Consider the following 15,790-nt stretch of genomic DNA (forward strand, 5'->3'; position numbering starts at 1 on the left):
ACTCTAACCTGAATATCTTTGGACTGTGGGAGGAAACTGAAGCACCCGGAGGAAAACCATGTGCAAACTCCACACAGACAAGTCACCCAAGGGTGGATTCCAACCTGGACCTGGTACTGTGAGGCAGCAGAGCCACCATACCATCCCATGTTTCCTTATGTTGCAGCAATGTTTAAAGAATGTTTTGTTAGCTACTAAAAATTTTAGGTTGTCCTGAGGCAGTGGAAAAACATTATAAAAGTTCAAGTTCTTTCTGAAGTGTCCCCCAAGAGATAGGAATGTATTCATATAACTGCTGCAAGTTTGGTCGAATTTAAATTATTACTGGGAAATAGGGATACTTTGCCTTGCTAGAAATAACAACAAGAATTTAAATCAAATTCGGTATTGGGAACACTTTGGGCCTTCCTGAAAAATGCAATGATATCATGTCCATTGTTATGATATATTAATTGCGCTGTGCTAAAATGCAAAGCTTATATTTTCCAATTATAGAAATCAACTCTGACCTCATTGTTTTCTGTCACCTGATGTCAAAGAGGCAACCAATTTAACCGTGCTGCAGGAAGTCCCGCCTTCACATAGATCGCTTTTCTGATTGGTTCACTTACCAATCAGGTCTACCTAGAAGCATTTGGCTAGTGGTCAGGATTTCCTACCAATCATATGGAACCCCTATCACTATTGGTCATCTGCACAACTGTACCCGCCTTATTTCATCATTGGTGGAAGTAGCCGTCAATAAGGTTTGTCAGCTTTTTATTCAATTCTTGAGCTATCAATCAACTTATGCAGGCGGCTGTGGTTCAGACTTGGCTAGGTGTCCAGTTCTTGCGACACTATTGGCGGAGAAAAAAAAGCCTGCGAAGTTGAAGGCGTCGTGAAGGTAAAACAAAAATCTGCTTCTTGCATTGTTGTTTCCTAATGACCTACTCCTAATAAAAAGTAAATGTAGATTCTTCCTAGTTGAAGAGCCTGTTTTCAACAAAATGTTTTGCTGAGTGTGACAAATGGGTGGGCAGAAGCTGACTTCAATGTTTTTCCATTTGAAAAGCCTCATTTTCAAGTATGAGGTGGATGATGTCAGTCGATGGCTTGTAATTTTACAGTAGGGTTGAACTGTTTTGAAGCGAATCTTGAATATTCTGCTTTTGATTTTATTTTCGGTTTTTTTTTGGGGGGGGGTGGGAGACCATGTTGGTAATACCCTGTTGAAACGAAGGTGCAGTTCGCAGATTTAATTGAATTACAACGTTCAAAAGAACGCAACACCCATCTTCAGTGTTTTTGTGTGGGACAATATCTTGGGCGTGATGTCATTGAGTTGCTCAGCCCACTAATCTTTGTCTTGCATATAAATCAATTTGATGGCCCAAGGGCTACCTTAATTGTTTCAGTTGAAAACAAAAAGGATAAATTGCCATATGTGCTGAATTTTTATTTTTCAAGTGTACTCTGAGCAAACTCTCTTATTTGTAAATGTCTTTTCACTCTAAGTGGAGTTAGAGGAAAGCGAATCAATATTCTTAGACTATGGGCCTATCGGCAGGTGTCTGTCAAATATAATCAACCTTCTCTGCATTAACAGTACTTTGCTTTCATTTTAAAAGTCAACTGATCTACATTTCAAAGTTGATAACCAGTTACAATCAAACTGCAGAAAATGGGTTGCATTCTTCAATAGTATTTGTTGTTTTATTTGTGACTTCTAGGGTTTTTTGGAAATATTAACTTTTGAACTAAGCTAATAGCTTGCTTTCCTTCCAAAGTACTATTTAGATCTCTATACAAGTTCACACTTGTTTAACAGTCAACATTTTTTTGAGTTGCTTTAACTTCAAGTGTATGATTCCCCTTTGGCTCCACTTTCCATTGTGGATGTGGAATGCACTTGGGCTAAGTTTCCCATTGTTTAGTGGCTTTGCTTGAGGAGTACAACATGGACTGGCTGTTTTGTCTCACTCTATGTATAGACTGTTTCTTCAGTTCAAAGGTACTTTTCTGCACACTCACCTAAGGGTGACTTGCTGATCAAGTGCAAGCTGCCAATGAGTGTTTGACTATACAGTAAGGTAGAAACTCTGCTCTAATCTGATCAGGTCTAGGTGAGACTAATAACAAGCCTGAGTCAAAGGGCTGATCTATCAAATCCTGAATTAAGCAAAGCCCTGGGGGGGGGAATTGGGTTTTGTTAACCTTAACTGCTCTTGACATGCAAGAGACTACTATTGAGGTGAGTGGAGAGTAAAATCTTTATCAAGGGGGGGGGAAAAACTCATTCAAATGCCTGAAATTAGGGTAAGTAACAAAACATTCTTCAGCTATTAATTGTTTAGTGCAGTAGCAAAGCAAGCAATCATTGAACTAAGAGGGTTACCTCTGATTACAACAGGATCTGGACCAGATGGGCTGAGTGGCAGATGGAGTTTAATTCAGATAAATGCGAGGTGTTGCATTTTGGGAAAGCAAATCTTAGCAGGACTGAACAAAGACCTTGGCGTGCAGGTTCATAGCTCCTTGAAAGTGGAGTCGTAGGTAGATAGGATAGTGAAGAAGGTGTTTTGGTATGCTTACTCAGTATTGAGTACAAGACATTAGGCCACTGTTGGAATATTGTATGCAGTTCTGGTCTCTTTCCTATTGGAAAAATGTTCTGAACCTTGAAAGGGTTCAGAAAAGATTTAACAAGGATGTTGTCAGGGTTGGAGGATTTGAGCTGTAGGGAGAAGCTGAACAGGCTGGGGCTGTCCTCCCTGAAGCATCAGAGGCTGCGGGGTGACCTTGTAGAGGTTTACAAAATTGAGGGGCATGGATAGGATCAAGTCTTTCCCTGGGGTTGGAGTCCAGAGCTAGAGGGCATAGGTCTCTTTATATTTCCCCCCTCTCCCTAAACCTAAGGGGCAACTTTTTCAGAGGGTGGTATGTGTATGGAATGAGTTGCCAGAGGAAGTGGTGGAGGCTGGTATGGTTGCAACATTTTAAGAGGCATTTGGATGGGTATATGAATAGAAGGGTTTGGAGGGATATGGGCTGGGTGCCGGCAGGTGGAACTAGATTGGGTTGAGATATCTGGTCAGTGTGGACAAGTTGGACCAGAGGGTCTGTTTCCATGCTGTACATCTGACTATCTGAATAATTGCCTTGCTTGCACAGGCACTTTGTAATGTGCTCAAACTGTTTGTTTGTTTTTTGTTTGGGAGGTCTTTTATTGAACTAAAGACTTCTTAGTCCGATTCGAAGCAGAAGGTCCTTCTGATATGCTAGTTTTGACCACTTTACTTGCCTGGCCACTCTAGTGGCTCATAACACTATTCTTGAATTATGGTAATACTATGCTTTTGACTGGAATTTGGTGTCTACTCAATGTTTTCCAGGTCTAATTTTTAAGGCTTCTGGTTTCTCAAATTGTTCTGCTTGTCCCTAAACCCAACTAATCTAGTAGACGAGTCCAGGACTTCTGTTTTTACTTGCACTTCTTAACTTGTGCAGTCTTATCTTTTAAACTTGACCCAATGATAGATCTAGATCACCTTAATAGATTTTAGGATTAAGCCAGAGCTCAGAATTGAACTTCAAATTTGACTAGGCTTCCACAGTACATATCTAACATGTGAAAAAGATCTCTCATACTGTGCACATTTTTAAAGCTCACTTCCATCCTGTATTGTCGCTGCTAACTCAGCGGTAATTGGCAGTCTGTGGACATTAGGCCCAGAATCTACTGAGGTCAAGATTGGGACATGATTTCTAATCCTCTGACTGTAAAGGGTTCTTTCATCCCATTACTATAGACTCCAGTTAACCATCAGCATGTAACCACCTGTTATCCGAGCCAGGTGTCTACTTGACTTGGACTTCAGTTAGCCACTTCTGATGTGTGACCAGTTGAAAGTTTGAATGCAGCTGTAGATCTTGTGATTCCTTGGTCATATAAGACTAATTCAGCCTATCAATGAAGTGATCAGTATTCACTGGTAATGTCTTTGGATTAATTTCATGAGGTGAATTAATTCTTTAAACTCAGTAGTTGTACATGACCTAAAAATTGAAGTGTTTGATAAACTGTATAGTCCAGCAAGGTTCAGTGCTTCCATCTAGTAGTGGTTGAACTTGCTTGTAATACTATGTGACTTATGGTGAACCTTGAAAATTTAAAGTGACATGTATTAAAGAGCAAAACCTTTCATTGGTGACTTGTCATTCTTTGCAGTTCCAATATCCCCTTTTTTAGCTTCACCTGTTTTGTTTTTGCAGCCTTGTTACTTGATCCAAGGTAGCTATTAATCTTGTCAGATTGTGTATGAATTGGTGCTGTTGCTCATAAGTGTCTATTTACAAAAGGTGAGCTAATCTCTAATGTGTCAGACAGTTTTTGCTTGACCAGGGCTGCAGCAGTATGAGTGGCTGGGAGGAGCTGTTAAGTCATCCAAAGTGTGGTGGCACAGGCATGTTGAGTTTCAGTAATGCTACCTTTTTTGTTTGCTTGGCTTCTCAATAGGAAGATTACATGCTCAATTGTGTAGCTTTTTTTTTCTAGAAACTGCTGCAATACCAGAAATTGAGGTATAATTATGCAGTTTCCAATGAGGTGTTTTGCATATTTTCAGATTTGATCTTTAATCACTGCTTAATGTACAAGCTAGATAAGACAAGTGCTGCATCTATGACCTCTACTCATCTGAGGCAAATCTGTAAAGACCAGAGGTGAATTAAGTGGTGAGACTTAGTGGACAGGAATTTTTTAAAAGAAATTCTCCTTCCTTCCCACCCCCACACCAAAAATAACTCCACATTATTGCTCAGTTAACTAAACCTTGTCTTCAATTCACTATAAAACATGCATTGCAGAGAATGAAAGCTTTTGTGGTGCAAGGGTAGTATCCCTATCTGAGTCAGGAGGCCCAGGTTCAAGTTCCACCTGCTCCAGAGGCACGTAAGACATCTTTGAGCAAGCTGTGTAGAAAATGTCCGAAGTTGTTTTTACTTTGCTCTACCTGTCAACGAGCATTTATGAGCACATTCTTCATTGCAACCTCTTCACCCATCAGTCAACTTGCCAACTAATCTGGCCACCTCTTATTCTGTATAATGGTTTACCTTTAAACTAGCATTCTAGGATGACTCCTGACTAAGCTTTGACATTTTTCACAATCAATTCCTTGCATTGTTGTTCCGTATACTTTGTCACCTACCTTTTCTACCTACTTTTAATTTGTTTTGGTCAAATGTCTATTGATGCTCCTTCATAGACATTGCACTTATGGTTAATCATGTGGCTTTGGAGACCATTGCAGTTTTTTTAAAATTTCAGTCATATTGAGCAGTGACATAAACACTGACTAAAAATTAAGATTTAAAGCCATCAGGAGGGAAATGTGATTTCCAAGGAGATATTGTGATATTAAACTAAAATTAATTTGTCAAATAGTAACATTCCTTCCTAAAATGTCACCTCAACTTCAAATCGAGTTGTGCAATCATGCATTTTTCCCCATTGACTTGGTGTGAGCAACTAACGAATTTTTTTGTATTTTAGTTTTCTTTGACAGTAGAATATTTTAACATTTGCTTGTGAAAATAAATCTTTCCAACTTGGTCTGATTTGGTATGGGCCTTAATTTCACAAGGGTTTAGCACAACTTTTAAAAAAACTTCCAAGATATAAGCATAGCTGAATGTAATTGTCATGTTAATCTTGGCGACAGCTACTTTTTGCTGGGGAGGTGTTGGCCTGGCAATATTATTGTTGGACTATTGGCTCAGGGACCCAGGCAATGGCAGATGGTGGAACTGGAGTTAAATTTAAAACTGGAATTAATGGTTTAATAATGACCATGTGTCCACTGTTGATTTAGGGAACTGGATGGATTTTTCCCTCTTTTCCTTTTAGGGAAAGAAACTACCATCTTTGCCTGGCCTATACAGGATTCCAGACCATAGCTGTGTGGTTGATTCTTAACTGCTCTCTAGGATGGGCAAAAAAAGCTGATCTGGCCAGTGACTCCTCACGAACTTTTCACTTTTAATTGTTCAATGTGGTTTAGTTTTTTTCTACTGAATTGTTTCTACTTGAGCAATTGCTAGAAATAAGGTGCAACTTATTAAAGCAATTTCTTTTTTCACTTTTTTAGGTTGCATAATTCAAAGCAGTGCCTACCCTTGAGTTGGTGGGCGAACTTGTCTCGTAAATAGGATTCTATTAAACTATTGAGGACCATGGCCAGCAGGGGAGTATCCAGGCCAAATGGTCAGTCCCAAACCAGCAAAATCTGCCAATTTAAGCTTGTATTACTAGGGGAGTCAGCTGTGGGCAAATCCAGTCTTGTGCTACGTTTTGTTAAAGGACAATTCCATGAATACCAGGAAAGCACAATTGGTGGTAAGTACTTTTTAATGTACCAATGGATGATGCCCCTGAGAAGCATCCTGCTGTAGCAGAATTTCTTGACCTTTGTTGATCTCAACAAACCAAACTGTGGTTCTGACAATCTGCTGGAGTTGTCTCAATCCTGGCTACCTCTTGGCATAATCCTCTGTTTCAGTCATTGGCAGTGTGAGTCATTCAACACTTTTTTTTTTCAATTCTCCAATACCAACAAGACAAATTTAACTAGTCTACATCTCCAGCTTTGGTTGGGGATGCTTCTGTGTGGAAGTGGGTTTCAGTGACTTAATCAGTCTATGCTCTGCTTCTGGGGGAGGGAGAACAGGAGTAGACTGTTCAGCCCCTTGATTCTGCTCTACCATTCAATAGGATCATGGCTGATGTGACATTCTTCATTCTACTTTCCTAACACTTTTTCCCTGTAACCAAACTCTTTATTCCCCTATCCCTACCTAATCACACATTCAAGCCACAAGGGACTTTTGACCCCACAGCTGTCTGGCTAGGACTTCCAAAGATAGTCAGCCCTCCAATTCCTCCTCCTGTCTTAAATTGACACCCCATTGTTCTGAGACTGCTGTCCAGCTCTAGACTTTCCCATGAGGAATAACCTCTCAGCATTTACCTTGACGAGGCTCTTAAGAATCCTGTTTCAGTATGGGAAACTCACTTCTCTGCTCCAATAAATAGAGTCCCAGCCTGTTTTTAGCCTTTAAGATGATCCCTCCATACTAGGGATCATAGTGAACTTTGAACTGCCCCCAATGAAATGACCAAAACTGCTGACAGTACTTCAGATGCGGTCTCACTAGCACTTGCAGTTACAGTAAGACTTCCTTCCTTGCACACTCCAACTCCCACCTCCACCCCCCCCCCCATACAGTATCCTCCAATACCTTTGTAACTTCCAGTAACCTATTCTTCAAAGTGAAGAACTTCACACTTTCCCACCTACTCCTGACAACTTTTTGCCCACTTAACCTATTGATATCCCTCCACTCTTTTGAATTTCCACCTCCTTTTCACTAAACTGGTCTGTAAGTATTTAAATATTGCAAACAGTTGCTTATCCAGCATTGATCCCTATGAAACCCATGATCATGCTTTGCCAACCTGAAAAAGAACCCTTTTTACTCCACTTGGCCTATGAGCCAATTCTCTATCCATGTCAATATGACACCCCCCCCCCCCCCCCCCCCCCCCATGAAAGTCCAATACAGCACATCTACTGGTTCCCTTTTATGTAGTGAGTCTTCCTCCACTCCAAGAAGTTAGTCAGACACTGTATTTCTCTTTATGGAGCCATGCTAACTGCTTGATTTACACTGACCTTCTAAACAATCTATTGCTTCCTTTTAATTGATTTCTATACTTAACAAAGCTAATCAGCTTGTAGTTACCCACTCTTCTTGCTTCCACCCTCCCCTCTGAACAGGGGTATCACGTTGACAGTTTTCCAAAAATCTGGCATTTCCCTGAATTCTAATTTTTGAAAAACTAGAACTAATGCATTCACTATTTTGGTCCTACCTCTGCAGGATCTGCAGATCCTGCAATCAGGGCAAAGTGACTTGTCTGCCTTTTTAGTCCCATTCGTTTGTCTAACACTACTTTAGTACACCCTCATTCCTACTCCCTTATTCTTCAGTAATCAACATTCACAATCTGCCCTCATAAAGACTGGTGCAAAATATCTATTTAACACTGACATTTCTTACCAAAATTTGTTGCCTCACCTGTTTTTAAAGTAACCTTTTTAAATTTCAATTATGCCTGCCTGCTGCCTTAACCTTTTGCTTGAAAGCCTCAATACTTAGTTTTTATTTTTGAATGCAATGCCCTGACACTGTTTTTTTTTCCCTTAATTAGCTGCATTTCTGACACAATCTGTCTGCTTGGATGATACAACAGTAAAGTTTGAGATCTGGGACACTGCTGGACAGGAGCGGTATCACAGTTTAGCTCCCATGTACTACAGAGGTGCTCAAGCTGCCATTGTGGTTTATGACATCACCAATCAGGTTTGAGCTACTGATAATGTGACTTATTGTCCTTGTTCGAGACTTTTTTTGACACTTTGGAGCTAATCCTATTTTTTCGCTCTCCTGCTTGAGCTCAAACTAAGCTAGGGAATTTGTTTCAAAGTAATTCTCTAATCGCTATTATTGGCACAGTTCAACTTTTCATTTTAAGTTGTACAAATGAATTGAGTTTCAATTCAAGCCAGTGTTCCTTTAGCGCTCTCTTGCATTGGAGAAGACCCAAGGATACCTTGGGGCTTCTGCTTTTTGTCTTACAATGCATATAACTAGTAAAACAGCACACATAAAACTTAGCAGCTTTCATACAATTAAATACTTCAACCCATATAAACTTAATTTTTAATTGCAAGTTCACATTCAAGACCTAATGACCAATCCAGAGTTTCTCTACCTGGAGCTGAAGCACCAGTTGACTATTTTTAACTGTTTCCAAACACTGGTGTAATTTCAGAATTGGTGCTTTTGTGTATATTCATCTTTTGACTAGAACAAATTTTTCAATTACCTTTTAAACTGTCATGTCCCTCCAGTCTGATTTTTAGATACACCTTAATATAGTGTACTTTAAGAATGAAAGCATCAGACCTTTGCTCAAACATCTCTCCTTAAAGGAGGAATAAGCTGCTCTCTGGAGGGAGCCAGCAACTGCAGTTTTGGCTTGTTTCCTTTCATTGGATGAAAAAATTGCAGTGGAGTACTTTAGTCATACTTCAAATTTTACTGTTTCTGCAAGTCTGTAGAGTAATTTTTCACATGGTAATATTGAATGTTTTAAGCATAATGAATTTTACTAAAAGTAACCAACAATTTATTCTTTTGCCTACCCTTTCCTAGACTTGCTTAGAATACGACTTGGAATGCAGAAAAGAATCTAACCTGTTTAAATTGTTTGCATCAAATGTGTATCTTGTTTCAGGAGACCTTTGCAAGAGCAAAGACATGGGTAAAAGAGTTGCAGCGACAAGCCAGTCCCAATATAGTTATAGCCCTGTCGGGAAACAAAGCTGATCTGGCTAATAAAAGGATGGTGGAATATGAGGTGGGTTTTTATTAGTGAGAAAATGTTCTTTGTAGGTCTGTAAGGTCACAGCAAACATCACTGCCACCATTTTTGCTTTTTCAACAGGAAGCACAAGGATATGCAGATGATAATAGTTTGTTGTTCATGGAGACATCTGCCAAAACAGCAATGAATGTTAATGACCTATTTTTGGCAATAGGTAAGACTTGTAACATCTGAATTGTGCTGAAGTGAACTTTAAGAGTAGGAAGAAGTAGGGTGGCACATGGCTCAGTGGTTAGCACTGTTGCCTCAGCACCAGAGACCTGGGTTTGATTCTAATCTCCAACTGCAAACTCCACAGATGTTCTCCATGTCTGCATGGGTTTCCTTCCAGGTACTAATTTTCCTCCCACAGTCCAAGGATGTGCAGGTCAGGTGAATTGGGAATAAATTGCCCATAATGTGTTGGTGCATTTAGTCAGAGGGAAATGGATCTGGGTGGGTTACTCAAGAGGATCAGTGGATTTGTTGGGCCAAATGACCTGTTTCCACACTAAGTCCTCAAGCAGATAATCCAGGTAATTGGGAAATGTGATCTAGAGGGATAACTTGATTCTCTGAACTTTTTAATACATAATCTTTCTTTTTTTTTTAAAGAATTGAGTAGTTGAGGGAGAACAAACCCCACTATCTTAAAAAGAGCAATCCTATTTACTTTGGCTGCCTAAAATAAGCATATGGTGTTTGGGTAGACTAACTTCTGTATTCATTGGCAACTTGAAATGTCTACCTTTTTTCCAGTTATGGTGACTTTAGTTGGTGTACACTTTCTGGTTTGTCTTTCCTACGCCCTGTCTTTCCAAATACTAGACTTAAACTGGTGTAGCTTTAGTATTTTGTAGTTCCAATTAGTGTGGAAAAAGTCCATTTTAAGTGAGGGATAACTTGTATCCAAAACTGTGTTAAAAACACTTAGTAAAGTTAGAACTTGTAGAATGCCATATCCCTTAGCACTTGAAATAGGCAGGATGAGTTGTATCACTTTAATTCATATGGTCCTTCAAGTTACAAATAGCTTGGTACAATCTGTTGGCAGCATTTTTTTAATGGTTTCATTTACTTTTTTTTCTGGACCTCCAATACAACTTATGCTGTTTACATCCATATAGTATCAAGTACTGCTACACAGTCTTTTCAGATGGTTTGTGAGCCAAAGTGTACATATCTTGTGGCATTCAAAAATGGGGATCTTTGGTGTGTAATTGACACCTCCACCAAAGCTACCAACATCAACTGGTCAGTCTTTCTACTTGCTGTTTGTGGTACCTCAAGCGCAAATTAGCTGTTGCATTTGGCTGCATAAGTGCACTATAAAATTACTTGGTTGCAAAGTGCTTGGCAATGCCCTACAGATGTGGTGAGGCGCTATATAAATGCAAGCATTTTTGGGTTTTAATCCACCTAGGCTGCTAGCAGTTAAAGTTGCAGGCTCTTCAGGCAGAACAGAGGTTGTTTTAAATATTTCTAAATGTATCCTACAACTCTACACCTCAAGTCTCCGCTTCAAGGTGAGAATCACTATTGCGCAAATGAGTTGCTGGCTTCAAAGATTGTTTTGGCAGTCCAGTTTGAGTCACTTGAGACTTTTGCCTGTGATTGCCACTTATGCATGCTTAACTCTTGTGGAAAGTTTAAATGTCTAGGTTTAGACTGTTCTGCAGTTAAATCAACTAATTTTGAACCCTAGTTTCCACGAGCAAACTCTTCAATCTAACAGTTTATAGAAAGGTGGTAGTCACTTGATACATAGGACTGAGATGTCTGGCTTTCTAACTTAAATTCTCCAGTTCCAGCTGAATATTCCTTTTTTAAAATTGGAGCTTGGAAATGTTTCAAAATGATTTTTAAGCTGCTTTTTTCAAAGGTGGTTTATCAGCCTGTGTCACAAGGAGCACCATTACACATATCTTTATCTTCCAGCCAAGAAGCTGCCAAAGACTGAACTTCAGAATGCCAGTGGAACCACCAGCCGTAACAGAGGTGTGGATCTCCATGAACAGTCTCAGCAGAACAAGAGCCAGTGTTGTAGCAACTAAGCAAACCATGAAGGGAGCTTGCTCCAAGTTGACAACTGCACATTCAATAACCAGTTGAAATGAAATCTCTACATCCATGCCTCTTGCAATGTTTCAGTAAAGTACCTGCAGAATGGATGTGGGATTTGACTTAACACCATCTTTATTTTTACTAGAGATGTAAAATCAACTTAATCACTTTTTTAATGTTATTGCTATATGAATGCACTCTGTTTCATAGAATACCAGTTATTCAAAGCTTTTTTTAAACAAGACTTGTAGATAATTTGGAACTCTATTCAGATTGTTCTAACTTTGCAGCTTGTGCTGATTTGCAAACTGTATCCTCTAATTGTCAATGTTTGTCCTTATGTTGAAACTGCATGTCAGTGTTTGCATTGTTTAACCTTGGCAGGGAAGCCTTTGTCACTTAGTGTGTAGGAATTGGGCCTCTAGGATTAAAACTACAAATCAAAGATCCTGCACTAAACAGTTGTGCCCACTCTAGGGTAAGCAATCTAACAGGTAAGATAGTAACTAAAACTACACCAGTAAATAGCTGTGGTGGGACTCTGAACTCTAGGCAGTACACTTTGGAATTTACCATGTTTTAAGCAGTGGGTGCTGTTTTAAATAGCCAAGCTGGCTTTTTAGTTTGTACAACTATTGGGTTTAACTTTATACTTTTATAAATTGTGTAGATCTCATGGCAATGCCCACCTTTTTTGAAATTGGGAGTCAAATAGCACATGCAGGCTTGGGGATAATGGTAAAGTTAAACAATCTCGTGAGGAATGCAGTTTCATAATAGTCCTGTTGACATTGGGCTACAGTAGGACAGTATACTTTTTGCTCCTGGGTGATCTAAAGTTGAGTGCAGTAAATAAGCTAGCTATGAATATTGGTAAGATTGAGCAAGGTCTTGAACAACTAACCACTACACATCCTGAATAACTTGGCCAAACCTCCTTGCTCCCAACTTGTTCAGGTTCCTGCAATAGGATATATATAATACTTGCTGAGCACTTTTTAACTTCTCCACTTTTTCTGGTGCAAGTTGACATCTGTATTGCCAGCTTCTAACATGAGTTAGATGTTCAACTTTTTTTTTTGTCCAGCTTCATTTGGAAGTGGGTTGTTACTTTTTTGGAGAGGGTGGGTTTGTGGATAAAACTTAAACTGACATGACTGTGAGCCTTATTCCAATATTGCATTCAGCTTTTGACTGCAAAACTTGGGAACATAAGGTTGATTCTCTGTAGTAGAATACACCAGCTTCTGAAGTTTTTTTTTAAAGAAAACCTTTAAGTTTACTTTGTCTCTTTTTTTTCCTCCCCCAGTTAAACACTTGTTTCCTGAAGATATTCAGACTTGGACATTGATTTTTCTTTTGGTTTGTGCAAGGTCCCCTCAATGAATTAACAGGCTTATGACAGTAGTCATGATCTCCTGAATCTAGATGACAAAGAATTTCTTGTACTGCAAGTGACTGCCTACTTAGGTCATTGACCTCAGTGCTGTTTTTAGGACAGGGGCAGGTTGAAAGATACTGCTTCATTGTCTGATTCACTGAGCAACTTTTAAAGGTGCTCAGTCTTCTGGACTTAAATCTCTTTTCTAAACAATTGAAATCTGATTTTGAGCAGTTCATAGCTATGATACCATATCAGCCTGTCGGATTGGTCCATAATAGATTTTTTTTTTCAGTTTTTGTCATGAGATTGGGTGTTTTTGACTACTGGCAAATAGAATGCATTTTAATTTTTAGTGCACTTTTTAGATCTGCCACTGTAGAGTATGAATAGGCTTTGCATAGGAATTCTCTTTTCAATGCACTTTACTGTTACTGTTTTTTTTGCATTTCATGTAGTCTGGTGCCTTGTCATCCACATTATGTATAAATCATGCACTGAATTTGTCACATCTGACCTCTTGACACAGAATTGGGTCTTCCCATGGCAGTTGATTCCAGGTGCAAATATGACATCAAGTTCATGTTTGAGCCTGCAGTGTGTATAGTTATTGCAAGATGTTCCTTCCAAAACTTTAAATTGTAAACGAAATGCCTGATTGCCAAATTTTCCCTCTGTACATTGCTTTAGCACAGATCTAGTTCCTGTGGCTGAAAAGCTTGTCTGAGTTGAAGCTGGTGAAATATTTGGGTATGTACAGTTGTGAATTGGCACATGCATGTAATGCAATATTTTGTCTTCAAATGGAAGTGAACAAGATGCAATTGTGGGCAACCTTTTTCCAATTGTTCTCTGCAGGATCTGTAAAGTTAAATTTTGGTGCCAAGAAACTGCTTGTGAATAGATGCAACAGTCTCTTCTAAAATGTCATTATATTTTGTAATTAAGCCAGGCTTTATTAAAGCTTATGTTGCAACTAATTCATGGTAATGGAATTCATTCTGATTCACCAATGTATTTAATGTAACTTCTATATTAAAGATCTTGTGCTATGACTAATTATTGTCATACACTAACAGCAATTTGCATTTATTTGAGGAAACATGGACTACACTTCTAATTTTTTAAATGTATCAAATTTTTGTGGGGTGTTGATGTAAGCTCACTGGGGTTCTGGAATAGAAGCCAAATGCCTTGAGAGTATGGGTTTGAAACTCACAATGGCAGATTTAAACTTTAATCCCACATTTTAAAAATACAGTAACAATGTGACTATTGTCAATCTAATGTGTATTAGAGGAAGGAAACCACTTCTCCCTCCCTGTATGACCTGCATGTGATTCCAGCCCTACTGTATTTCAACTCACTACTGTTTTGGGTAGTTGGAATAACTGAGTAACTTAACCGAGGCTTTACCTGTACATATACCTAGCTATTCCAAGTGGTTTGACTTCATTTGTCTGTGATAACTTTGGCTGATCTGGGGAAAAACAAAGTCTCACTGCCTCAAAGCTATTGGTCTTCCTTTTTACTAAACTATTGCACGACTATATTTACTCTTTTTTTATTATTATGACTAAGCTTGGGATGGGAGAAATCAAGCCATTTTATTCTGCAAGCATTCACTTAATATGTCTAACACCAAACTTTTTTAGGGGAAAAAACTTGCATCTGAGTGTCAACCACTCAAATTCCAGAACCTATGTTCTTAATTTTGCAATCTACATGCAGTTTGTTTTTAATCCAACCAAAATGGCCCCTCCCAACTGATTACTTCCCTGGTTCAACTTTTGCATTCTCTGGTCCTGAGTCATAGCACTCTTGTAATGCTAGTGAATAAAATGCACACTGAAACTTTCAGGTTAACTACTTCAACCCTGAATTAGGGTTCTGTTTAAATCTGTATTTCAGCTTATTTACACTTGAATTTGCATTTTGATATCTGGATATCCCAAATGCAGCCTTGTATCTCCAGCAAATGCAACAGCCAAAATGCTCCCAGTATGGCTTCAAACAGCAAGCAATGGATGACTGACCTAAAAATCTTGACTTCTATGGAGTTAAATATTACATTTTTAAATTTGGTACTTAGCAAGGAAAATTGTTAACATTTTATCCTTGCCCTTTTTTTCTGCATGTCTCTTTAACTGGTTGCTGTGCTAACTTGTCCTGTGTCAAGAGGTTTTTGAATGGTGACATGTTTGAGCAATTCTAAGTGGCTGCAGTGTGGGGCTGCTTTTTTTCTTGGAAGATCCTTCTGTATAAGGACTGTTGGATAGTACCCAACTGCATATCTAGCATTACTATAAGCAGGACTTCCTGTTACTTTTGTACCTGACCTGTTTTGGTGTATAGTACTGAAAAATCAGGGCCAGCAGCAACTTGTCCCTTTCCACTTGGTATGGAGTTTAATATTCCAGATCCAGGCTGGAGGAATAAATGTGTGCTTTCATTCTAATGTTGTAAAGGAGTGGTAACTAGTAGGCTAAAGGTTAGAATGGCCAAACAAATGTTTTGAAAGCAAGTGACCAGTTCAAATGGCACTTTAATTTGAAATGGAGAAACCAGCAGTTTCAGTTTAGGAAAATGTCAAGGTAGCTGGAAGTTGTGCTGCTGCTCAAGCTTGTGTTGCATTTTCACTAGAATGCTGCAGCAGGTGAAGTAAAAGTGAGCAGTGTGCTGAAAATGTAAGATCAACGAAGTCTCTATCTTGGCCAAATACATGGCTTTGCCTGATTCAAACTGAATTTGCCAGTCAGACTCCTAATGGAGGCTGATAGACAAACTGTTTCTGCAAGAACAACCCTTTTTTTTATCAGCTTCAGTGACTGAAGTAGTTGTCCTGCCTTAGTTGACTTGAAGAGAATTTTGAG

General features: G+C 39.0%; 1 protein-coding gene across 2 annotated transcripts; it reads left to right on the forward strand.

The window, feature by feature from the left end:
- The first annotated feature begins 776 nt into the window (after window positions 1-776).
- Window positions 777-13,993, forward strand: LOC140471095 (ras-related protein Rab-5B). Of its 2 annotated transcripts, XM_072566959.1 has the most exons (6): window positions 777-886; window positions 6,132-6,379; window positions 8,255-8,406; window positions 9,344-9,466; window positions 9,554-9,647; window positions 11,411-13,993. In XM_072566959.1, exons 2-6 carry the CDS (start codon window positions 6,217-6,219, stop codon window positions 11,524-11,526), a joined length of 648 nt encoding a protein of 215 aa, XP_072423060.1. In that variant the 5' UTR covers window positions 777-886; window positions 6,132-6,216; the 3' UTR covers window positions 11,527-13,993. The 2 variants fall into 2 exon arrangements, with proteins under 2 accessions (XP_072423060.1, XP_072423061.1); XM_072566960.1 differs by lacking the exon at window positions 9,554-9,647.
- Window positions 13,994-15,790: the final 1,797 nt, after the last annotated feature.

Source organism: Chiloscyllium punctatum, chromosome X, assembly GCF_047496795.1.
Source record: "Chiloscyllium punctatum isolate Juve2018m chromosome X, sChiPun1.3, whole genome shotgun sequence".
NCBI classification, from domain to species: Eukaryota; Metazoa; Chordata; class Chondrichthyes; order Orectolobiformes; family Hemiscylliidae; genus Chiloscyllium; species Chiloscyllium punctatum.